This window comes from Heterocephalus glaber, unplaced genomic scaffold (genome assembly GCF_053883595.1).
Source record: "Heterocephalus glaber isolate CG9 unplaced genomic scaffold, H.glaber_assembly_v1.0 deba00001444, whole genome shotgun sequence".
In the NCBI taxonomy this organism is placed as follows: domain Eukaryota; kingdom Metazoa; phylum Chordata; class Mammalia; order Rodentia; family Bathyergidae; genus Heterocephalus; species Heterocephalus glaber.
This window is the reverse complement of record NW_028258297.1, coordinates 25,403,056-25,428,067: the sequence shown is the minus strand read 5'-3', so window position 1 is coordinate 25,428,067 and position 25,012 is coordinate 25,403,056. Positions and strand designations below refer to the sequence as shown.

Sequence of the window (25,012 nt, the reverse complement as noted above, 5' to 3'; positions counted from 1 at the left end):
TCATTTTGGGCATTATGTGGTCCTCTCTCAGTACCTATAAAACAAGATTGTGGCAACATGACAGCCTGTCAGTGGCCAGGTGCTCGCCTACCTGGAGTCCTTGCAGGCCCCTCCCCTAGAGCAGGGATGGAGCCCCAAGAGGGGCACCCCCCTGGGCTTGAGCAGAGGCCTGAGCACCTGGCAGGAACAGGGATGCTCTTCCGGGTCCTGGCAGACCCCCTAGGGACTTCCTTGAATACTTGACCCAGGTATAGGGGAGAACTAGCTTCCAACCCTCAAGAAATCCTGCTCCCTTTCACAATCAGAGCCTTAGCTCTTCTATATGACAAATACAACCTGAGTGTAGGTTCTACTGTGGGAATTTAAGACATTGTGTACCATTCTTCATTTCCCTTAAGGCCGAGGGCGCATGTCACACTTGGAGATGACAGGCAGAGCAGAGAGAATAAGGCACGGAGAGGGCTGCACTGAGGAGAAGAGAAGAGGACAAACAACCCCGTGGGCAAAAGGGGCTCAGGGAGCTGACAGCAAGCCTGACAAAACGGAGCTTAGGATTTAGCCTAGAAACCTCTGTCCAGGAGAGAACATCAGCACCCAGAAACTCGTAAGCCCTGGGTGAAGCGAAGTCAGCTTTTTTAGTGGGCCTGTCACTGATGAGTTCTCCATGATCCTCACCTCTGGGACAGGCAGAGGTGACAAGGACCAAGTGTAGGTCCCAACTGCAGCAGAATTTAGGCACTGGGTCGCGGCAGCCTCTGTACATGAAACATGAAGTCACCGTGTTGTTATTTCCTGTGTGCCTATCTATTACCTGCCATGGGAAGGGAAGTGAAATCTCACTCCACAAAGGACTCCATGGAGTGAGAAAAATCGAAGAGTGTGTGGTGATCCCCGGAGTTTAGGTGCTTGCAGCAGGTGGGCCTTCCGTGGGACACTCAGGTCAGGGCCATGCAGCTGGGTTCCCAAAGGAACCTGGAAGAATACCTGAAAGACAGCCCATTTCGGGCTGGGGCCCCAACAAAAGAAGCTGTGTAACCTAGCCTTTGGGAGTGTAGGTTTGTGACAGATAAGGAGAAAGAATGTACATGGTAGGAAGAAGGTTGGGTTCCTGAGTCGCTGACTTAGAATAAATATCATAGGTTTTATAGAGGAGCTAAACTTTCCTATCTCCAGGTTCGGAAACAAGGTTCAAGGCCTCCATAAACAGAACATTTATAGTTCACATTTCTACTTCTATTTTACTGTCTTAAGGTAAAATGTCAGTAGGAATTGCTGACAGTAGGCGGGTTCAAAGGTATGATAAATTCTCTCAACCGGTACAGCTTTAAAGGAAGACTTGGCTATCTATTTAACAGTAACTTTCCCTTAATTTATAATGAAGCTTAGTAAGAAGGAAAACTTGTTCTATATGTTGTGTCTTCACTAATAACTGTATGTCTCCATTTGTTCCCTTCAGCCACGCATGCCCAGTCTGTGACTGCATCTCATCTTTCCTTCCTCATAGGCGTCCAAGTCCTGAGCATTCCCTTCCTTTCCACCTCTCTCACACTCGGCATTGCTTGTTGGTTCAACCATCCCCCCAGTTCCTTTCTAGACAGCAAAAGGTCCTTCTCCAAAGTGGAAGGGCTTTGTGCCCCATCTTGACCACGGTGGCTTTTCTGCTTTCTGATGTCACTCCTGACGGACGCATTTAGCAAACTTGTTTCTCAGAGAAGTCTGCCCTTCCTCTCTCCAACAACACACACACACACACACACACACACATGCACACGTGCGCGCGTGTGCAATTGTAAAGGCTTCACACTACGTTAAAAGGTTTAAAAAGGCAGGCTTATGGGGCTTGAGAGGAGTTGTGGGAAATGTCTGCTTGTGTGGTAAATGTGTTGTGTATGTGACTCTTCCTTCCCACTGCTGCCCTGGGACGTCCATTTCTGTCCCTCTGTCATCACCTAATTTTTAGCACAGCCCCCTGTAGCTCCCCACTTCCCTTTCATCCAAATCCCCATAGCCACAGCCCAGCGCTGTCCCAGGGGCTGGCGAGAGAGAGCCAAGCCAATCCTCAGCTGGACAGCTTCTACAGGAGCCAGTGCGAGCCTCTTCTTCGTAAGGAGGGAAGTTCTAGGGAACAGGAAGCATTGGGCAGGACTGCAAGGAGAGATTTCAGTGCCTTCGACTCCCTCAGATAGCAGACCTAGAGGGAAATTAGAGGCTATCCTGTCTCTATGGGAACCAAAGATCAAAGATACTAAGCCACTGGCCCAGGGATGTGGCAAGGTGGAGCTGTCTAACCCTGGGCCTGTGTCCTTCAGGCACCTGCTCAGGTGGTCTAGACCACTCATACCACCTCAAACCCACCTGCAGTTACTGCCCCATTTCCTTATAGGTTGGTCATGGTATGACAGGGACAATGGAGAGCAAAGGAGAGACATGCCTGTGCATCCCATTACTGTCACTTCAGGTTATTACCACACCAGCCTACATGCTAAAAGACAAGCGGGGCCAGTAGAGGAAGGCACATGACTAAGAGCCATGCCAAGGCCAGAGCCCATGGGCCTGGGATGCCAGCTGTACAGTCATGTGCCACATAACAAGGTCTTGGTCAACAATGGAGCCCAGATACAAGGGCAATTCCATAAGATTTTATCTCCCAGTGATGTCACAGCCCTCTTAGTTTATGTAAATACACATTGTGTTTGCACAGTGATGAATCTGCTTTGTCAGATGTGCTATCACATGCTTGTACTTCCAGCAGTTTGGGAGGCTGGGGGGGAGATTCACAAGTTCAAGCCCGATGTGGGGGACCCAGCAAGACTGTGCCTCAAAATTTAAAAAATCTTTAAAAAGGGTTTGGGATGTAGTTCAATGTAAAGGCCTTGAGTTCAACCCCTAATACTGCCAAAAAGAGAAAGAAATTGCCAATCCATGGACTTCTCAAAACATGTCCCTGTCATTAATTAATGCGTTCATGACATAGGAAAATAATACCCAGCTGTCAGCAACATTCTGTGCCAACGCTTCTCAGGCAGTCTTGTACCCCCATACTGTTTCTGCAAGGTGACTTTACGATCCACAGTTTACTTACAGGAAGCTCAAGTTCAGAGAGGTAAAGTAACCTGTTCTAGGTCACAAAATTAGTGATTAGCATGGCCAGGATTTGAACTCAAGACTGTTAGACCGAGAACCCCAAGTTGATTTCAAGTACATCCAATGACTATGAATTTTTAATCCAGTGAGATAGCAAATCTGGGTTTTCTATCATCTGAGACAAAAAAGAAAATGTAGTCCTTAACATACAACTGAAGAAAACAAAGTAGGTTCTTAGCAAAGAGAAATATTTTCCTAGCAGGCAACCAGAAAGGGAGTTATTTTATGAAACCATAAGCAAGCAAAATTGAACAAAATCTGTTCATTGCATAAACACAGTTATTCCGATGGGAATCAAGGTGAAACCCTTCCACCCCTGCCATGTTAGCTCTTGTGCTGATCTTTCTAAAGCACGCCTGTGATAATACCACACTCCCACCAGGACATGGGCTCTCCATTGCTTCCATCAGTGCTTTTTAAATCTGTAAAACAGTAATACTATTATTATTATACAGCTGGGGGTGTAGCTCAGTGGTGGAGTGCTTGGCTAGCATGTGTGAGGCCTAGCTTCCTCCCCAGCACCATAACAATAACAGGATGCTTTTATCAGATGAAATCTTACCTGCCATACCAAACAGAAGCAAATCTAGAGACACTAAGGCAGAAGGTACAGAACAGACAGAAGAAGGAGATTCTGGGGGTGCAGGCATTTCTCCTTCTTTGCTTTTTTTTTTTCCTTTTCTTTTTGGTACTGGGAATCAAACCCAGGACCCTGTGCTGCGCCTAAATCCTCAGCCCTTCTTTCTCTTTGCTCCTCTACCTATCCCATAGCCTCAGACTGATTTGTATGAGAAGATTCAAAGCTCTCAGCTTGATATCCAAAGGCCCCCGTGGTCTGCTCCACTGCTATTTAACACTACCCCCCCCCATTTTTCTGAGCCCTGGCTGTCCTCAAATGCTTACACTATAGCAGGGGTGGCGAACCTATGGCACCCATGCCACAGCCAGCTGTGTTATCATTGAAGGCTTTAAAAGGTTCGCCATCACTGCACTATAGTATAATGTACACATCCTAAGCTAAGCATGGTGGGGCATGAGGAAGCTGAGGCCAGAGGATTGTGAGTTTGAGACCAGCCTTGGCAACTCAGTGAGTTCAAAGTCATCCTGGACTACATAGTGAAACTGTCTCAAAAAGAAATCAAAGAAAAAAACCACATCCTAAATTCACCCAGAGTCCACTCTCAGGCCATTCAGCATTCAGTGCTTAGTCTGAATATCTACCCATCTGTCTAAACCTCTGTCTGCCCAGAAGCCTTCACTCACCAGGCCTCTATGTGAAGGTGACCTGTCCCTGTCCCATCTCTCTGGGCCTGGCTATCTGCATCTCCATGACAGCCCTTAGCTCATTCTCTTCCTTTGGAGTTGTCTACACCCACATCTCTTCCTATTCCAGTAAGACTCTGGCCTTTCCACCTTTGGTTACCCTGGAAAATAGAACAGGTGCTCACTAGATACGTGCTGATCGTTCACCTGCCTCTCTGCCTCTCCTAACCTAGAAGGTCTAAGAGTCGCACACTAAGAAAGACACCTGTGGACTTTGTTGATACAGGTCCGCCATGTGCAGCACCAGCGTGTGTGACCTGGAAGATGTCCCCCTGGATGATGATGACCCAGACAGCATAGAATTCAAAATCCTGGCATTCTATGCCAGACACCATGTCTTCAAGAGCTCCCCTGCTGTCAACTCACCCAAGATGCTGAGAAAAAGCTTGTCCCTGCAGCAGGGCGGGGGTTGGCCCGTCGAGTCATGGACACAGGTGTCCCGGCCTTGCAGAGATTCCTCATCCAGCGAGAAGCACATCAACCTGAGCAAGAAAAAGTATTCTCTGAGAGCACTGTTTGGAGTAACGGAGAAGGAGGAAGAGCCACAGAGCTCACCAAGGGAGATCCGTCTTCAGGGCTCAAGACCAGCAGAATGTCAGGGCCATATGCACAGTCAGCAGTGGTCCAGGTCCCTTTCCACTGTGGCACAGCGCCGGGGGAATGAAGGTAGGCTTGGGGAATTCTTTCTCTTCCGCCCCCAAATCTTTCCCATCATTGTGTGCACAGCGGTTCATCTCTCCTGTCCTTTAACGAAAGGCCTTAGACAGGCCACCCATTTGCCTTGGCTTCCCAACTGGTTAGTGTTCAGTAACAAGCACCCGCTTTTCTCAAGACTAGGCAGAAAGGAAGCAGGTGGCAGTGAAGGGTGGACTTGGTTTTCTGTTTCCTTGTGTACGCTGGGAGCGTCTGCCCTCCTTTGCTTCTTAAAGTTAATGGAAAGACTAGACAGATACAAAAATACTTTTCGAGATACAAACCACACTGTACTTTTGGTTTTTAACAACTGAGAAGCGGTGACAAAAACTTCCCTTTGGGACAAAACCAGTTGTATCAAAGGTGTTTCAAGAGGGACTTTATCCTATGAGCTGCGCTTCATCCATAACCTCTGCAGAAGCGCCTTCTCTCCCACAGGCCATGCCCGGTACCCACGCTTTAAGGAAAAGCCCCTCCTGCTGGGTTTGATTGGCCTGGTAACTTGCTGATAACCGGTCAACAGGTGGCAGTAATGGTTCAATTTTAGACTGTCCTACTCCTGGTCTTGGAGAATCAGCCCACCCGTGGACAGCTGCAAACCATTCACTTTGATCAGGGAAACGTCCATGCCCATTAGTTGTAGACATTTAGAGCAGGGGGTAGGGGGAGGGGCTTTCCCACAGGTAACAGGAGGCAGCGAGAGCACCACAGGAGGGTGGAAAACGGCCTGGCCCAGGGCAGCACAGTGGGGAGCTGAAACCCAGAGGGGAGAAAGGTCCTCGAAGGAGCTGTTTAACCTTTTCAGGGAGTGTCTGCTCTCCGAACTCGAACTCAGGATGGCAACATGACTCTAGAGTGAAGGGAGCAGATCCCAGCGTCCTCCCCTCCACCGGGCTCCCAGCGCAGGGACAGCGGGGCCCTCCGGGTGTGTATGGGGTTGGGGGGGCGGTGATGCCTCCGCTCTCAGCAGACAGAATGGCCTGAACAGGCTCTGTTTTGCAGCCTGCCGGGTGGACTTCGCCAGGAGAAAGCAGGTACTTACAGGCCTCCCTCCTGGCTTTTCTGGCATAAATTGACTGCAGTATCGCTTGACCTTTTTTCTAAAACTGTTTAGAAAACGATGGCAGGGGTGGTAGGGGAGGTAAAGAAAGCTAAACTTTATGTGAGATTGAGAATACAAGATTAAATTAAAAACAGGTTAATTTGCTGACTAGTCTCTGAGGCTGAATAACTACATATATAACAATAATTACAGTTATAATTGTATATACACAGTGGACTCGACTTAAGAACTCAATTTGTTCACAAGGGCTAGTTGTAACTCAAGTTGGTTTTAAGTCAAGACTACTTTTCACATAATAATAACAATACCCATCATGCATTCTGAACCTCCCAAAGCACCCCTTAACCTTTGCATAATAAAAAAGTGTTGTATAATGTGTGTAGTTTATCAGAAACATCAATAATTTTCCTAGTGTATTCACCAAAAAGTTATAAAATGTGCCTCGCTTACCAGAAACAACAATTTCATGCTGTACTCACCATTCAAGTTGACATCTTTGGCTTGCAGGAAGGGAGGACAGATGGAAGGTGGTTATTCCTTGGAAAGAGTCCCCTTCCAAAAGAACACCAGGAGTCTGGCTCTCTGGTGTCCTTTCTCTCCTAGGGAGTCTGTAGCCCACTAGGACCTGCTTCTGGCTCACTAGGTCTCAATCTTTTCAGAACTAAAAACTGGTCTAAGGCTGTCTGTTTCTGTATTTTCCTTAACACTGTTTGATAGCATGACGTGACATTGTCATTAGGCAAATGAATGCAGTGATTGGCTTTTTCTCCGTCTAGGTGGGCCTTCTCTGCAAATGTTTGTAGCTGTGTCCATTTTTTGAGGATTTCCTTTATTTCAAAAGAAGAACTTTGCTGCACTGACTGTTGCTACTCCCCCTCCTCTTCAGAAAGCTCCTCAGCCGCCTTTCTCTGTTGTTCACCCAGAAGTTGATGAAGTTCCTCTGTAGACAATTCCTCTGAGTGTTCCTCCCCCAGTTCCTCAGCATTACCACTGTCTACCCGCAAACATATGGACTCACTATAGGGACAGTGTCATCAACCACAGGGTCAATGAAGGCTCAGGTTCCTCCACACAACTATCATACAGGCAGATCTCAGTGTCCTTAGAGAGACGTTGGCCCAGGATTTCTCAGTTAACCCCACACACGAGTTATGACCAGCATTTGGGTCATAACTCAAGACTTTGGTTGTAAGTTAAAACTAACTTTCCAGTCGTAACCCAAGTTGTTTGTATGTGCGGCAGGTCATAACACGGTACACACATACACATGTATATACATAGGAAGTGGCCACCTTATACTCTACAGTGGCTCCTGGGACTCTAGCCATCATACATACGTTTTCATCAGGAAGAAAAAGGAAGAGAAGGCCAGAGGGTGACTTCTCTCTACATAATCCAGCTCACTTTTAGAGTATTTTCTTGCAACTGCTCACAACTTCTTCTATACATATATCTCACTTGATATATGTATAAAACCCTCTTTAAAAAGTAGGAATGATTACCTCCGAAGGCTTCCTTATCTTCCTTCTCACATTTCTCATCCCTTTCTTGTTTAACTGGTTAATTATGTGGTTTTAATGGTAATTGTGTTGGTTTTACTTTGGGTGTGACACAAAGGAGCCTTGTAGTCCATTTCTTTGTTGCCATACAATAGCCAGAGTTTAGCAGTTGGTTTCCCATGGGTTCTGCTCATGAAAGGCCATGACTTAGCCTATGCTGTCATTTCCAGGATTCAGATACCAGGCTTAAGTTGGGAACTTCGAGGTTATGATGCAAGACCAAAGTCTATCAGTAAGAGGCTCTAAAACAAAAGGAAATGGATTAACACTAGTCTCAGAGGATACTAACCCAGGTCCTTTTGCTTCTAACCTTGTTTCTCCACAGCCATGATTCACTATATATGAAATGTTAAAGTTAAGATTAGGTTCAGGAAAAAAAAAGATTAGGTGCAGCAAGATACAAGAAATGAGGGGAAGACAGGGGAAGAGGATGGAAAAAAAGAATGAAGATGTGTCATGTACATGTATCAACTCCTCACAAGGAATGTAAACATTATGTATTGCAAACATGTACTAATAAAAATTTTAAAAGATATGATGGAAAATTCAAACAACTATGGCTTAAATAAATACAGGTTTATTTTTGCTGTCCCATATATGAAGGTCAAAGTGTGGTAGGCTAAATCCAATATGGAAGCTCCATGAATTAACAGGGATTCCTAGGAATTCTGCCATCCCTCAGTTAATGGCTTCCAAACTCAGTCACTCTATGCACCCCATATACCTAAAATGATCAGTTGAATAGTTTCCAGTAGACATGGAGGAAAGAGACATGGAGAGACTTTAAGAGAAAGACCAGCAGATATTTATTTGGTAATGAATTTGGGAGATGACTATGGCTAGAAAGCGGGGTATCTCTCTTTCTTCAGTGATGAACCCCCAAGTGTTTGTCAATCTATTGAATGCCCTCCTATGCACACAAGGGACAGCTCTCTGTAGTACAAAGGGCATCCAAAAAAAGAATAAAAACATAATGAGCATTCCCTCAAGCGAAGGACTAAGCACACCCATTTGTTCTTCTTCCCTTGCAAAGGGAAAGGGGGACCCTCACTTTTCAAGATGAGGGTTCAGAAAGGCAATTGTTTCAAGGTGAAAATATTCTTCTGTACACTCCTCCCACATCCCAGCCTCTGCCCAGCAACTGCCAGTCCTTTCTGAAGAACACCCCCACACACACACCCATGCGCACACACTTCTGAGCCACCTCCTCCCATTCTGGGGTGTATTTGTCATTCCAGGCAACAGTGCATACCAATGAGGCAGACACAGTTCTGGGCAGGGCCTCTCAGCATCATTTTGTCTTGTTTCAGCTGTGGACCCCAAAATTGTTTCCATTGCCAACCGAGTGGCTGAGATTGTGTACTCCTGGCCACCACTAGAGGTCCAGGGAAGACGCTTCAAGATCAAGGGTAATTTTACATCACAGAGTTTCCAATTCCAGTTGGAAGGCTTAGAACATAGAGGTGCAACTTCTAAGAAAGGTAAACCTTCCTTCTGAGTGTTTGTGTTGGGTGGAGTGTGTGCAGGCAAAGGTGTCTGGGTATTTGTGTATTTATTCAGCTCAGGGCTCTGCAACTTGGGAGTCTCCGCAAACCTGACCTCAGCACACTGGAGGCAGAGGTCTGGCTGAGACACCAACCCAAGGGATAGGATGCACCAACAGGTTTGCCACACCTACCCCACTCACTGCTAAGTCAATTCTCTCATGGAAGAGGAGAGGGAGCACAAAGCCTGCATTCCACCTTGTCCTGGGGAGAGGAATGCAGTCCTAGACTCAATCATGGTGGTGTTTTTGGTACCAGGGATCGAACTTGGGTCCTTGCGCTTGCACAGCAGGTGGTGAAACCACTGAGCTAAATCCCCGGCCCCTCAATCATGTTATTAATGGTTCTGTACCAGTTTGCACTGGATAGAGTTGGAGCATCAACTCAGGAAATACTGCTTTGGGCTCCTGTGGACCCAAGCTCTGGTGGAGGATGTGAGGCAGAGGCAGCTCCTGGGTTTGCAGAACCCTAAAGGACAAAGCAGAAGTTCGCAGAGGGGCAGCCCTGCCCACCATCTGCTGTAATGTGGAGCCATGAACTGCCACACAGGCTTTGAGTAAGGAGTCAGAGGAGATGAGAGTTTGTGAAAAAGGAAGTGTTGATCCTCTACTGCTATCTCAAGTATGCCTGGGAGATAGGGAGCTGTATCTCAAACCAAGCTAAAGCTAAGGAGCTCTTCTTCTGTGCACTGAGGAATTCGGGCCACTGTCACAACAGCTTTCCCACGGAGAGTCAGCAGCAGATAAAACTACCCACAGCTGCGGAAGCGCGCATTCTCTCTCTCTCTCAAGTAACAGGCACCCCAGGCTGTCCATTTGCCTCTTCCCTTCTTGAGAGTCCACCACTTCCCTGGCTTCCCTTTCCCCCTTATCTGGGACAAACATGTGGACTCATGATTTCAGAGACTGGGCCACAAGTCAGAAATACTGTTCTCTCAGTAAATGGCTTTTCTCCATTTGGAATGTGTTTGTGTAGCAAAGACTATTTTCATCATGGTTAGTTTTTGGCAAGTTGTGAGACACAAAATATCATAATCCACCTCTCCTATTCCAGCATAGACACCGCACACCAACAAGTAGCCATTTTGCAACCTATCCGCCATTTTAGAATTGGCTGTAGGGCCATTTATTAATTAATTTTATGTATTTATATTCCACTTTGTTATACAAGCATAGCCTATAAAGTATAAATTTTGGCCAGATAAAATCAAATCTGAAAGATTATATAAAAAGAAAACAGAAACAGGATGGATTTAGAAATATGTTTAATCCCAAAATGTAGGTCAGGAAGATTATATGCCTTCTTAGATCTGGGCTATAATTTGGCTTTATACTTTGTAGCACCTACCCAAAGACAGAAATATGATCAAATATGGAATTTAAGATGGCAAGGAAAGAATACCATCTACTGAGGAGAAGACTAAAGACCAGAGGGAGGCCTGGGGGCATAGCTCTGTGGTTCAGTGCTTGCCTAGAATGCACAAGGCCCTGGGACCAATACCCTACACTGGAAAAAATAAATAATTAAAAATTAAACTTAAAAAAGAGGGAAATTTCTCCTGAGTATCTTTATAGACAGCATCATATGGAGTGGAAATTATGTGTTCAACAATTCCTACAGTATATAAAGTGATGAATTTCATAGTGAGAATTGGGGGACTGAAAGAAAGGAAGAGAGTATAGAAGAGGAACTGAGGATGAAGCAAAGAAAAGGGAAAAACAGAAAGGAGGGGTCTGTGGAAGGCATAAGTGGTTGTGTCTGATCAGAGCAGGTGAGATTTATGAGCTAACTGGAATGCACAACCCCCCCACACACACACATACACAACCAAGCCATAAACATTGCCACTAGAAAAATTTAAGATTATTTTGTGCTTCTCTTAAAAGAAATAACTGTAATTCCCTCACCCAACAGATGGAGAAGACCCAGTAATCGCCAAAATTGTTGAGCTGCTGAAATATTCAGGGGATCAGTTGGAAATAGAGGTATGAAGCACCTCAGACCTATGTGATTTCTTCCTCTGCCTGCGTTCTAGCACGTGAGAATGGAACTGTACTCCAGGTTGTAACCTTCATATGTTCCAAAGTTCTGGTTTCCACTTAGTCCTAACGTTTATTTCCCTTGGAGTCCACACTCTCCATATTGGCAACATCTTGGAAATGAATCACTTCAGAAAACATTAAGTAAACCTTCTGGAGCCTCCTTGGAATTTCTGGAAACTAGAAAAGTCACTATGTTATTGTAAGAAAAGACGCCAGTAAATTAAAATTTGCTGAATAGGATTATTAATCTTGCTCCACATGTAACTGATCCTCAGTGAAGTTTAGTCTTGAATTAGCCCTGCAGCCTGGATATCTATATCGCTCAGAGGTTGGAGTCCTTTTTGAAACTTCCCTGTAGTTGCTAGACTACTGTCTGCTTTTAGTCTCTCTCAGCAAGTTGGCGGGAGGGCAGGTTAGTGCCACTTGGAGAACTTGTGGACTCCCTGCCATTTAAAAGTTGAAATCTATCCTTCTAATCCAGCATGTGTAAGCGCTGCCTTCAGGTAGAGAGCTGGTGAGCAAATCTCTAGTGTAGTCAGAGGCCTTCTCTTCTTCTGAAAGCCATCTCCTCTGTATCCACTGACCATAGACTGCAGCATTGTCTCTGGGGTCTGTCAGGCAAAGTCTGGCCTATGCACCCTTGTCTTTGTCTTGGTCAGAATCTATGGGGATGAACTCAGGCCTGGGGGCTTCTGCAGCAGGAGCAAACGGCAGGGACTGGTGGGCTGCCCCGCCCAGTCACACATGCTCACGGCTCCTTTGTCAGTGTCTTTGGCAGGAGTATGCCCCAGAAGGGTGACCAGGAGAAGGGCCAGGGAGAAGAGGCGGAATGAGAACCAGGGATATTAGGGCAAAGGAAAGAGAAGGAAATGATGTGAGCTTTGAGCCACAAGCAGGGAGTGGGAGGGGTGGAGAGGAAGCTGGGAATAGAACACAACATGTTATTTTAGGACAATCTTGCATTTCTGCAGAACTAGCACCCTGGATATAGCAGTTAAGGGCAACTGATTTCTCCCCTGGTAAGAATGAACTTCCTGGCACTCAGAGCCACCATCGGGGTCAAAGGCTGCTCCGTGGAAGAGTGATCTGTCTTCCTGTCACTAGAATTACAAATAGATACAAGCAGCCACTCAGTAGTTCAGAACCTGAACTGGGAGTGTGTATGGCAGTGTCCTTTAGGTGGTGGCCTCAGATATTCTTTCCAACCCCGAGGGTCCGCGGCTGTCGCGGCCATCTCCTTCCTGCCTTCCCTAGGCAGTGACTCACAGTGACCAAGTAGAGGTCAGGGAGGCCAGGGCCAGGGGGTGGCGTGACAGTGACCTCTCTGGTCCTGAAGAGTGCTGCTTTCCTTTTCGTCTCACAGATCATCACTCTCAGAACCCTCCCTGTGCCTGAAGCTCTCACTTGTGGTTTTAAGTGGTATTTTACGCTATTTCTTTGGAAACTTTGCTTGGTATTCCTTGTTTACCCAGTAGAGCTCACTGGTAGGAGCCCATGGTAGGTGTGACCTTGTTTGTGGGGGTGATGAGTTCCCACTACATGGTGGGAAAATAACTCCCTCATAGCAGGGCAACTGCAGAGCACCCCTAGAGTGCATGAGCAGGCTGGGAAGCCTATGTTGCACCTCCCAGAGGCCAGAGAGCAAGAGCCACTGAGTGGGAGAGGCAGGGGGAAGGGGTGGGGCGGAGCTCTGCAGAAGGTGTTTCTCTCTGGCCTTTGATTCTTTTATTGTTTTGGCAGAGGCCACACTTCCAACTGCCTGCTAAAGTTTGATCCCAGCTCCTGTGATTGGGCCACAGATGAAGTCTTTTCTTTTTGTTTTGTTTTGTTTCTGCACAGGCTAGGCAAACATTTTCCCACTGAGTTGAAAGAGTCCTTTCTTGGTGTGGAGGAAGCTGGTCAGGCCTGCTCAGAGTTCTAACTCAGACTTGGGCCTCTGCGAGTTAGGAAGTAGGCTTCGTTCAGGCAAAGAACTCCGCTCCCCCAAATCTTCACATAGCATCTCATTCGCCTGCAAATATTCCTGTAGGAAACAATACGTCTGGAAAACCTGCTTAACTCCGAGGACAGAACGAGAAGATTTTCTTTTATATGTTTTATTTTTAATGCTGGGGATTTAGCCCAGGGCCTTGTATATGCTAAGCTAAGCAAGTGCCCTACCATTGAGCTGCAACCTCAGCTCCATAGGATTTCTCAAATAAGCATTTAGTCCCTGCTCACTAAGAAAGGTGTTTTCATGGGACAACCATCACAGTAACAGATATTACAAGGATGCATTTAAATGAGGATGATGAGGATTTATGGCATATGCTGATTTTTCCAAAGATGCAGAGATACTATAGGTTTTGTTTCTCTAAAGGTACTGTTTAGTAGTCCAAAGGGAGGTAAAGCAGAGAGATACCAGGTTCAAGAGGAGGTGGGAAGTGAAATCATTTGGGTAGAATAATGGGAAAGGAATCAATGGATGTGACTTTTTTAAGTGAACATGTCCATGTTGGTCTTCCAGGACACCCCATCCTCCCGCAGAGCCCCTCCCCACATCCAGCACTATTCTAAATGCCTTGTTCAGTTACCCTATGTTATAGGTACTAGCATCGCTGGAGTTTAGAGATGACAAAACTAACTCTGAGAGGGTAGTAACTTCCCCATCATTGCACAAGTAAGAGCTGGGACAGGGTTTTGAGCTAGGGCACTGCTTTTTCCGCTTCAGATCCTGTGCATGACTCTACTTCTAGCAAGTCACTTAGTGCTGGTTTGCAGTTGTAGGTGGATTGTGATCCCTTTGAGTGTACCTGAGTCTTAATCATCCAGTGTCTATCCACTGTTGCGCTCAGGAAATACTTGTTGAATGTTCAGTGAATGGACTGTTACTATTCGATCTTATCACTTATTTGCCCCGATGAAATGAACTCACTGAATAGGTACATGCTTTAGCTTGGTCCTGCAAGATTTTGTGTCATGGCTGAGACTAGAATCCGGGGTCTTTTCTACTGGGTGCTTTAGTGGCCCACATTTGAGCTAAAGAGTAGCTTTCTGTCTGTCTTAGTGGCCCAAGCTGTTCTGAGTGCCTCTCCTTTCCTACACAGTTGAAGAAAGACAAGGACTTGATGAGCAGCTTCCAGGATGGGCTGTCCTACCCTGTTTTCAAGACCATCACAGACCAGTTCCTAAAGGGTGTGGACACCAGAGGAGAATCCGAAGTCAAAGCTCAGGGCTTCAAAGCTGCCCTTGCCATAGATGCCATGGCCAAGCTCACAGCCATTGACAACCACCCAATGAACAGGGTGCTGGGCTTTGGAGCCAAGTACCTAATAGAGAACTTCTCACCCTGGGTCCAGCAACATGGTGGATGGGTAAGTGCATCCTATTTAAAAATAAATCTTCTCCAAACCTAGAAGGGTTGGGATGGGAAGAGGTCCCTCCCCTTTCTTTTCTTTTCCTTTACTTTTTTTTTAGTTGAAGGGATCACATCTGTGAAGGAGTTCTCATGGGTTTAGGACACTGGAGTGGCAAGAGATCTATCCCACTGATGGGAACATATTTTTAGTGATTATCTTTATCACCCATAAATATTTGCTGAGCTCTTTCAGGGTATGTGGGAGCAGAGACACTGGTCAGATATAGCAGGAATTGAGGAGATTCAGGGATATAAAATGTTGACATAGATGTCATTTCTGTTTTCACAAATTCTGCAGGCAGCGGAAGTCTGGTGGTGAGACTGGGCAGGGAGACAGCTCCTCACACTCCCAGCTACTGACTGGGCGTGGGGCTGGTCCTTCACAGAGATTCAGGGTTCACAACACTCTGTCTTTGCTGCTTTGACCCTTTTGATAACAAACTGCAAAACAAGCAGTTAACTTTTCACCTATTTTAAATTCCTTGGTATCAATCAAAACATATTTTCCCCTTATGCCTCAGCCTCAACCCTCCTACATCTTTTATCCCCATTCACTGCAATCTTCTCAAAATTGCCATGTTTAAGTGGATATACAAGGTCAAGCCTTGTCAAAATGCACTACCCCAGAACTTTAAATTCCCAAAGGCCTAGGGTAGGTACTCCCAGGAGGACAGGCCTTTCCCCCACATTATCCTTAGTCCTCTTTCTATAAGAATGATCCAGGAGGGCTGAGGATTTAGCTCAGTGGTGCTGCTGCCTGCCTCGAAAGCGCAAGATCCTGAGTTCAATCCCGGGTACTGGAAAAAAGAAGAAAAAAAAACAAGAATGATCCAGGAGCCAGGGGGAGGCTTGAGCTGGCTCTAGGATGCGACAGTTACCTGGGGAGCTTCAAACAGGCTTGGTTACTTGGGTGTCAGGAGGGCAGCTCCGCTGATCCTCCCTATGGCTGAAGTGCCTGCCATGGTCTTCAATGGCTGCCTAGTCCTCTTTCTTCCTGTTTTCCACTTTTGCACCAGTCGCAATCTTTAAGTGCCTGATTGGAGCCTTAAGTATTAATTTAAGCTGCTTTAACCCATCCTAAAAGGAGAACAGATTCCTTGATAATATGCCAGTTTCCCTCTTCTCCTTCCCAGGGTGCCCTCCAGTCCCTCCTCTGCCCTAAAGCTTTTCTGACCATTCCAGCTGTGGCCTCCCCAGCCTCCGCCTGTAATACTTCAATGTTTGTACCATAATACAGTAATGTAAATCAAATTCCCACCAAACTATGTTTTAAATGTTCATTTTTAAATCATGATTGGCCTTATTAGTGTTTTTTTCCTGCAGAAATGATAAATATCCACTGGGTTTGCAGGCCACCTCTCAAGTCTACTTAACCCACTAACATAGCTGAAATGTCATAAAAGCTCTATTTAAAAACAAACAATATAGCGGTTTTACACCAAAGCACAAACAACAAAAGAAAAGAAATAGAAAACTTGGACTTTAGTTTTGTTCTTCAAAGGATACAACCATCAAGAAAGTGGAAAATCAGGGCTGGAGGTGCAGCTTGGTGTAGAGCACTTGCTGGCATGCCTTAGGTCCTCAGTTCAAGCCCCAGCACAGGAAGAAAAAAGAAACAGAATAGAAACATTGTAAATCATATATTTAGTAAATGATTTATATTCAGAAAATGCAGTGAGCTCTTACAATTCAACAATAAAGAGTAATTTTTTAAATGGGCAATGGTTTTGCATTGCTATTTCTCCAAAGAAGGCAGATAAATGGTCAGTCAATAAGCATATTAAAAAAGATGCTTATGGGCCAGGGATTTAGCTCAGTGGTTCTGGCGCCTGCTTCAAAAGCCCAAGGACCCAAGTTCGATCCCCGGTACCAAACAAAACAAAACAGATGCTTACTACCGTTATGTCAGTAGCAGGGAAGTGCTGGGCAAGGTGGTACGATACTGTAATATCATTTATTTGGGAAGCTCAGGAAATAGGATCACGAGTCTGAGGCCAGCCTGAGCAACTCAGTGAGTAACTGTCTCCAAATGAAAAATAAAGAGGGTTAGGAATGGAACTCAGTGGTAGAGTGCCACTTGGTTTGATCCCTAGTATCACCAAAAAAAAAAAAAAAAGGTAGAGAACTGTAAATTAAAATTTCCATCAAATCTATACACTAGGATGATTAAAAAGACAAAAGACAAGTACTGGTGAAGATGTGGAGAAACTGGAATCCTTCTCATACATAGCTGGCTGGATTGTGAAATGATGCAGTCCTTTTGGAAAACAATTTGGTAGTTCCCCAAAAAGTGACAGTTACAAGGTTCTCCTGGGTTCAATACCCAGCACCATGCAGGGTGTGTATGTGTGTAACCAGTTCCACTCCTGGATGTATAAACAAGAAAACTGAAAACATTATTTTCACACAAAAATTTGTACATAAATATTTAGAACAGTATTCATTATTCATAATAGCCAAGAATAAGAAACAACCAAACTATCAACTGATAAATGATGAATGAATAAATAAAATCAAGTGTATTCATACAGTGGAATGATTCCACCATAGTAATAAAGCACTGATACATATATGAACCTTAAAAACATTACGCTAAGTAAAGTCAGACAAAAAGGACTTATGTTGTTGTATGATTCCATTTATATGAAATGTCCAGGATAGGCAAATTCACAGAAAACAGGGAGTAGGTTAGTGGTTGCCAGGGGCTGGGGAATAAGGGGTTATTTAAGAGTTGCAAAGTTTCATTTTGGAGGAATGAAATGTTCTAAAATCAGGTGATGGTCCTACAACTGTGAGTATACTAAAAGCCACTCAATTATGCATGTTAGAGGGTGAAGTTTATGATAAAATTAAGCTTCAGTATATATAGATGGTGGTTCTAATTCTAGTTATGAAATAAAGGGGACAAAAGAAAATGAATCCAAACACTCTAATTATTTTAATTTGATTGCTGGTGCTATAGAGAAAACCAGATCCACTTAGAGACAATAGATGAGTTCATCAGGAGAATATGAAAGGGGATTTTCAAAGGCTTTAGAAATCGATGGTACTAGTTCTTTATCCTCTGTAGTTTCAGTCCAAACTGTATCATCTCTCCAGGACCTCATAAAGCTGAATCTTAACTCTTGGCCACTGTTAGGTTTCATTTGGAGCATGTAAGTGGAAACTAGGAGAGGGAAAAAAGAATGTGAGAGGAAGGACTAATTTTTCCAAAACAACAGGACAGGAAACAAGGCACTTTCACCAGCCCCTTGGTCTATCTTGGGCTCTGTGTGCTGTTTTTGTAGTCGTGTGGAAGGAGGGAAAACTTGCTGAGTGGAAGCCTATCAGAAACTCAGGGTCCCCAACTATCTCAGTATTTCACATTTTTCAGGCATGCATCTAACCCTCTCAACTCAAGTTCAAATAAATCTGAGGGCAGGATGATGCTCCTTTTGCCTCCTGTTAACCTGCCATATCTCCCAGCACTTTATATATATATATATATCTCACAGATGCTTGGCTCATACTTGTGAAATAGCCAATGAATCAAATGAATGAAGAGCCACTCCATTTCCGTCAATCCAGGTGCTGTGAGGTTCTGATTTGCGCCTAGGCTTTTCCCTCACTGTGTAGCACTGTTCCCATGATTGCCTCGTGGTCCTGCAGCTTCGGCTTTCTACAGCACCCCAAAGGGGCAGGTTTGCAAGCTCCACACTCATCACCCTGCCAGGACCCACTGTTTTATATTTTATATACAACCCCAAAGCTTTCCTCCCCATCTTCAAGAAAAGATCCAGCCTGTCAGTCCTGGACGTGTAACATAAGACCTTCACTAATGTTTTCCTTACAGGCATACCAAGGATGCCAGCTACCTTTCCAGCCCTCCCCCAGCCCCAACACAGACTCTGGGCCTCAGGTCATGCTTGGGATAGGAGCAGAGTTACAGACATATGTTTTCACTTCAACAGTGCATCTAACTTGGAATTTTAAGAATTTATTTCTCTTCTCCCCTTTTAGGAAAAAATACTCGGGATATCACTTGAAGAAGTAGACTGAGATATCATCTGGAATACACACTGTCCAGTGATAATTCTGTGTACTTGTGTCTCAGCACAGACTGTGGGGGAAAGGCAAAGGTGCGAGGCAGATGGAGCACCAAGGCTGCTATTGCTGTGTCTCAAGAGGCATCAGAAGCCTTGCTTTTTTCCAGCTCGCGGGACATACTAGCATCGTTTTAACACTGATGTTTTCAGGTCCTCCACGGAGTGCGTGAGGAAATCTAGGAAGATTAGCAGCAATTTTGCTTTTAAATGTTCAGAATGGAAACCATCCTCCTGCCTTTGTTAGCAACGTTAGAGGAAGTATTACCGATGTCTGTTGACCTCATGAGGGTGAAATGATAAACTGAGCCTGTGCTTTCTTTTTTAGTTTCTAGGACTATTTTTTTTTAAATACACTTCAGATGGCCTAATAGAGACATTGTTTCCAGCCTACCTTTAGGAAGATATTATTCTTCGTGTTAGTAGGCAGAGCCTAAAGAAAGCTCTGAAGTTTACTGCTATATCTACTTGTTTGGGAAGTTACAGTGTGTCTACCTTTTTGACCCATTTCTTTGTTCATAGTTTGAAAAACTTCCATTTGGTACAAAACCATGACTCCCATCACCTTCATTTTTCTTCTGCATGACTCATGGCTTCACAAGGTCTCTGGAACTTTATTGTTTTCTGTGGTGGTATAACAATGGGTAGCTGGTAAAATAAATACATCGAAAAACTCCTGTTAAGACAGTGGTTTTCTGGTTAAAATGAATAGTAGGTAATAGTACTAGGGTTTCTCCAGGGATTAATTTACATAAAGTACTCAGAACAGCTCTTGGTACTTAGTGTTAAGTGACTACTGAGTACCCTTGTATGTGCTGCCCTCAGCTAGGGTGAAAGATTTATCTTCCTTCAAAGTAGTTATTGAAATTGATACTGTTCAGAATGAGGTTTTAGTAAGTAAAATACATTCTACAGTGTTTAAGACCCATTTAAAAAAAACTATCAACTTACAGATTCACACATTTCTGGGTTTCTAGCATCCAGCATGTGGCCCAACATAGAACAGGTGCTTAATAAACCTTTGATGAACAAATAAATGAATAAGTCAATCAGACATACTTTCAGGCTCAAGGAAACTTGGACCTATCATAAAATGCTTCATTGGCCTACCTATCCCAATGGATTACTTTTTTTCCCCCACATGAAAGCCATAAATGTTAGAGGTAGAGTCTGCTTACAGATGGAGAAGACCCCTCCCCTTCCCGCTCTGATCCAACCATTCCAAGTTATTTGGAGTTCCCAAAAGTATTCTCTTTCCTTGGAACGTTCTTGCCTGCCAGCCTCCTTTTCCCCTATTCCCACTAATCCAACTAACTCTAGCCCATCTTTCCAAATTGACTCCTTCATTTCCACGATGAATCATTTACTAACTTTCCCTTGGCCATCATGGGGCTATATTTGGATGCGTTTCCCTGTAAGGATGTTCCAAAAGACCCTGTATATAAGCATTATACTTAATGCACAGTACCATAAAAACTGATTTACCTAGTCTTTCCTAATGCTTTGTATGCTCTTTTGTAAGCAAGTATTATATCTAGTTTAACTTTGTATCTCTACTGCCAGGCATATTTCTGGCACACAATTGCAGAGCCATACCCTAGCCTCACTGCTATAGCCTGTAAATCAATGTGACTGGAGTATGGTCCAAGAAACACGTAGTCATAACAAGCTCCCCAAGTGCTTCCAAAATCATCTGCAGCTTCTAGTCAAGATGGAGTGCCAGGAACTGGATTTAATATCCTTGAAACCACTAAGCAAGACAAAATAAATGAAACAAGTTTCAAGCATTCAATATTAGGGAAGGAAGAACTGGTCCTGCACAAATGAGGAAAGAAGTGAGCCCATGATTGCTCTAGAGTATTGCATGTACAGAATTTCCAGGCCTGCTGGAGAGAGGACACCCACACAGGGCTCAGTAGTCTTCCTGAGTAGAGTAGATGAAACTGAAGGTCCAAGAAAGCCACAGCAACCAAGATGAGCAGGAACAACAGAAAAGAGTGGCACATGAAGCTCCGGAGATCTGCAAACAGGTCCTCAGGGCTTCAGATGCATACTGAGCAACAAATGCATATGATGAAATGAAGGAAGGCTTGGAAAGAACCACCTGAAAATATTACAAGGAACATTCTCCAGAGCTTACACAACACCAGGAGTAGTGCCTACTTTAGCAATAGGTTGAATACTCAACAATTTCTCCTTAGAAATGGGGATAAAACTAGTCCTGGACTAAATAAATTCTTCTGGTCTTGCTCAGCAGAGATTAATATCCCAAACTGAAAGTACTAAATTTACCAAGTCATTCATTTCTGCTCCAGACCAAACTCAGTAAGTGTTTTAGGATCACCAAAATATCTAGTACCAGGGCTGGGGCTTTAGTTCAGTGGTTCTGCCACCTGCCTTGCAAGCACAAGGTCCCAAGTTTGATCCTCAGTACCAAAAAGACCCCCAAAAAACCAAAAACACACAAAAACCCCACAAAATATCTAGTACCCAACTTCTGTCTGGCATACAAAAAAAAAAAATTGTCTGGTATACAATCAAAACAAAGCATGCAAAGAAGCAGGAAAATGTGACCCTATGATGAGAAATGACCCTATGAAAATCATTCTAGAAGTGACACAGCTAATAGTATTATTACAGAAGGACACTAAAACTTACAATTGTATATGTTCAGTAAGCTAGAGAAATAATGGAAGACATGGAGCACACATGTCATAAATACAACTCAAACTTCTAGAGCTGAAATCTGTAATATTTGAGATTAAAATATACTGGGTTGGATTAACAGATGAGACATTGTAGAACAGATAAGAAAACCTGAAGACATAGCAATAGATTAAAAAACTACATAAAAACAGCATAACTTCTAACAGCCTAAGGTATTTGTAAATGGAGTGAAGATTTTCCAGATTTGATGAAGAGGATTAAGCCCACAGAATCAAGAAAATCAGTGAATGTAAAGCGCACACACACAAACACAAAGAAAAATGATGTAGAAAACTACACCAAGGCACACCATAAATTGCTTAAAACCATTAACAGAAAAAAACCCAAAACCCTTAATCAGTGAAAAGGCATATTACACAGAGAAAAATTAAAAATGACACTGTTAGTTACTTTTCTCATTGCTGAGACAAAATACCCAATATCCAAGGTTAAAAGGAAAAAGGTTTATTTAGCTCACAGCTTGTAGAGGCATCAGTCCCTAATCAACTGGTTCCAAGGCAGGGTGGCACATGGCAGAGGGGCAACAGCTCATGGCAGACAGAAGGTAGCAAAGCAACAAGGGAACCTTAACAGGCTACTGGGATTAGGGCGGTGCCAAACTAATTAGTGGACTGATTTAGTAATCACACACTCTTAAACCCAGTGTCACACAATCTAGTTTTCGCCACCTCTGATAAAGCCCTATCACGAGGCCTTGGGGTACATCTAGACCCAAACCATAGCATTCTGCCCCAGCCCCCAAAGACTCACGCACATCCCTTTACACAAAAGGCACTTAGTCCATCTCTAAGAGTTGCCAAAGTCCTAACATTTTTAGCACTGCTGAAAATTCTAAGTCTAAAGTCTGCTCTGAGATTTAAGGCAAACTCAGCTGCAAGCCCTGTACAAATGCAAAGAAAGTCAAACACTTCCAACATGCAATGGCACAAGATAGATATTTCCATTCCAAAAGGTACAAACGGAGGGATACAAAGGAATGGGACCAATGCAAGGCTAAAATCTAGCAGGTCAAATACTAAATCTCACAGTTCTACTTCTAGCATCTCTGGCAATCTGTGGCAAGTTTTGAAATCTTAAGGGCTTGGGTGGCTCCACCCCTATGGCACTGCTGGTGGTGGTAGTTCCCATGGCTTCTCTCTGGGCCCAGCTTTGCTCCCTCCTTGCAGTTTTGTTTGGATGGTCCATGTTCTTGGCTTCTCTAAACTTTGAGGTCTCTACTGTACCTTTGGCTTCACACTCACAGCTTCACCCACTGCCCTCTCAGGGGCACACTGCCTGGCCTTCTGGCCGCCTCCTGAAATCTGGGTGGAAGCCTTCCTGACCCCACAACTCTTGAATTCTGTATGTGCCTAAAACCAGCACCATGTGGATAACGCCAAGGTCTGCTGCCAGCTGAGTAATAACCAGGCTCTTTTCTCTCTTAGCTATGGGGGTCCAGTGTCTGTGAACCAAATCATCAGGAACAACTTCCCTAGGCTGCTGCCATTCTAGAACATGGTGCTCTGGGACTCCCTTCTCAAAGCGAAGTCTTTCATTTTTAAAAATTCGAGGCTCCAAAGGGTGGAGTCCTGTTGCTTCTTGTGATGCTTTTAGGCCATCTTCTATTTTCTTGTTCCTTCTCACCAATCAAGATCTCTGTTTTATCTTTGCAGGCTGCAACTTTACTGGAACTTCTTTTTTGGCCAAACTCAAAACATTTTAAATCATTTTGCTGGGCTCTTTGGTCTTCATTCTCAACATAAATCTGGATAAAAGCACTCAGCAGTAGCCATGCCATGGTCTCAACATTAGAATGCCTTGAAATTTTTTCTGCCAGATTAATTAGTCTACTGCCCTTAATCTCAGTCTCAGGGACAGCCTCTGGACAAGAGCAAAATGCAGACAAACTTTCTGCCCAGGTATAACACACATCATCTCAAGCCTAACTGCCAGTGCAGTCTTTCTTTCCCCAGAAACCTTCCGAGCCTGGTCTTTACTGGCAGGATTTCTATCAGCCTCCTGGTCTTTTGAGCTCTGACCAGAATCATTCATACAGTACAGCCTATTCCAGCTCTACTTTTTTAGCTGGTATCTTTAAACCTTTTTAAACTCTTCCCAAAAGCCATTCCCAAAAGCTCCTGAACCACATGGTCAGGTATAGTCACAGCAACAACCTCACTCTCAGTACCAAATTTCTGTGTTAGTTTTCTTGTTACTGAGACAACAAAACCAACATCCAAGGATAAAGGGGGAAAGGTTTATTTAGCTCCCAGTTTGTAGAGGTTTAGTCCATAATTGGCTGGCTCACAATGGCCACAAAAGAACCTTAACAGTGTCTTTTTACTCCTTTTATCCAGACTACAGGGATTAGGTTAGTGCCAAACCAATTAGTAAACTGATTTAATAATCACACACCCTTAATCCTAGTGTCACACACTCTAAATTTAGCCCTATGACCTCATGAGGCTTTGGAGAGACATCTAGACACAAACCATAACAGATGCCAAACTTCTTGGTAAACTATATAAGATAGAAAAAAGTAGAGTTACCTCTCAAGTATTAAATAAAACTGTAAACATAACCCTATACCAGAAAACCTATACCATAACCCTGTATCAGAAAACAGATGACTTTAAAATGAAGGTAAAATAGGATTTTTTTGAGATGCACAAAACTTAAAAATAATTCCTAACCAGCATACCTGGACTACAATAAATATTACAGGTAGAAGCCAAATTGTACCAAATAGAAATCTGGATATATAGAAAAAAGGGAAAGCATTGGAAGTGAAAAATATGTGAGTAAATATAAGATCCCTTTTCTTATTTAAAAAATAATACACATTTTTTTGTGGTACTGGGAATTGAACCCAGGGCCTTCACACTGAACTATATCCTAGCCCTTTTAAATTTTTTTTTTAGTTTGAGACAGTCTCAGTTGCTAAGTTACCCAGGCTGGGTTTGAACTTGCGATCCTCCTATCTCAGCCTCCCAGAGTCCTGGGATTACAGGTGTGTGCCACCATGCCCAGAATGATGTACTATTTAAAGAAAAAAAAAATTGTGGTCAGGTTTATAACATGCATAGAATAAAGTGTATATCCATGATAGTACAGAGGATAAATCTTGGAAGCAGCCTATTTGTCCATGAACAGGTAAATGGATAAAGAAAATGTGGTACATTTAATGGAGTACAACTTTTCTCTACCCCTCCTAGATTCTTGGCTGCGGTCCTTGTAACAAAAGACCGATTAATAAGGGAAAACTATCCAACTTTAGTGTTTCATGTGACATGGCAATCTTTGTAAATAAAATGAAGACCCACAGAAGCAGATAACTATTAGTATTTTATAAAAGGTTTGATGATGAGTGCAGAAATGTGATAGGGTAAAAAGGGTCTGATCTAATGTTAATAAACTGGGGAAACTTACCAAAACCTTTTAGTTTAGATTCTTTTCTGT

The 25,012-nt window shown here is 43.9% G+C and overlaps 1 protein-coding gene across 3 annotated transcripts in view; it reads left to right on the top strand.

The window, feature by feature from the left end:
• The window catches only part of Bcl2l14 (BCL2 like 14), a 35,684-nt gene extending 16,163 nt beyond the window's left edge, over positions 1-19,521 (top strand). For all 3 annotated transcript variants that reach the window (XM_021259170.2, XM_004845874.3, XM_021259172.2), the window contains exons 2-6: positions 4,694-5,133; positions 9,093-9,263; positions 11,241-11,311; positions 14,455-14,721; positions 18,765-19,521. In XM_021259170.2, the coding sequence (XP_021114829.1) occupies positions 4,694-5,133; positions 9,093-9,263; positions 11,241-11,311; positions 14,455-14,721; positions 18,765-18,803 (988 nt within the window). In that variant the 3' untranslated portion in view covers positions 18,804-19,521. The remainder of the gene's footprint in view (positions 1-4,693; positions 5,134-9,092; positions 9,264-11,240; positions 11,312-14,454; positions 14,722-18,764) is intronic.
• Positions 19,522-25,012: the final 5,491 nt, after the last annotated feature.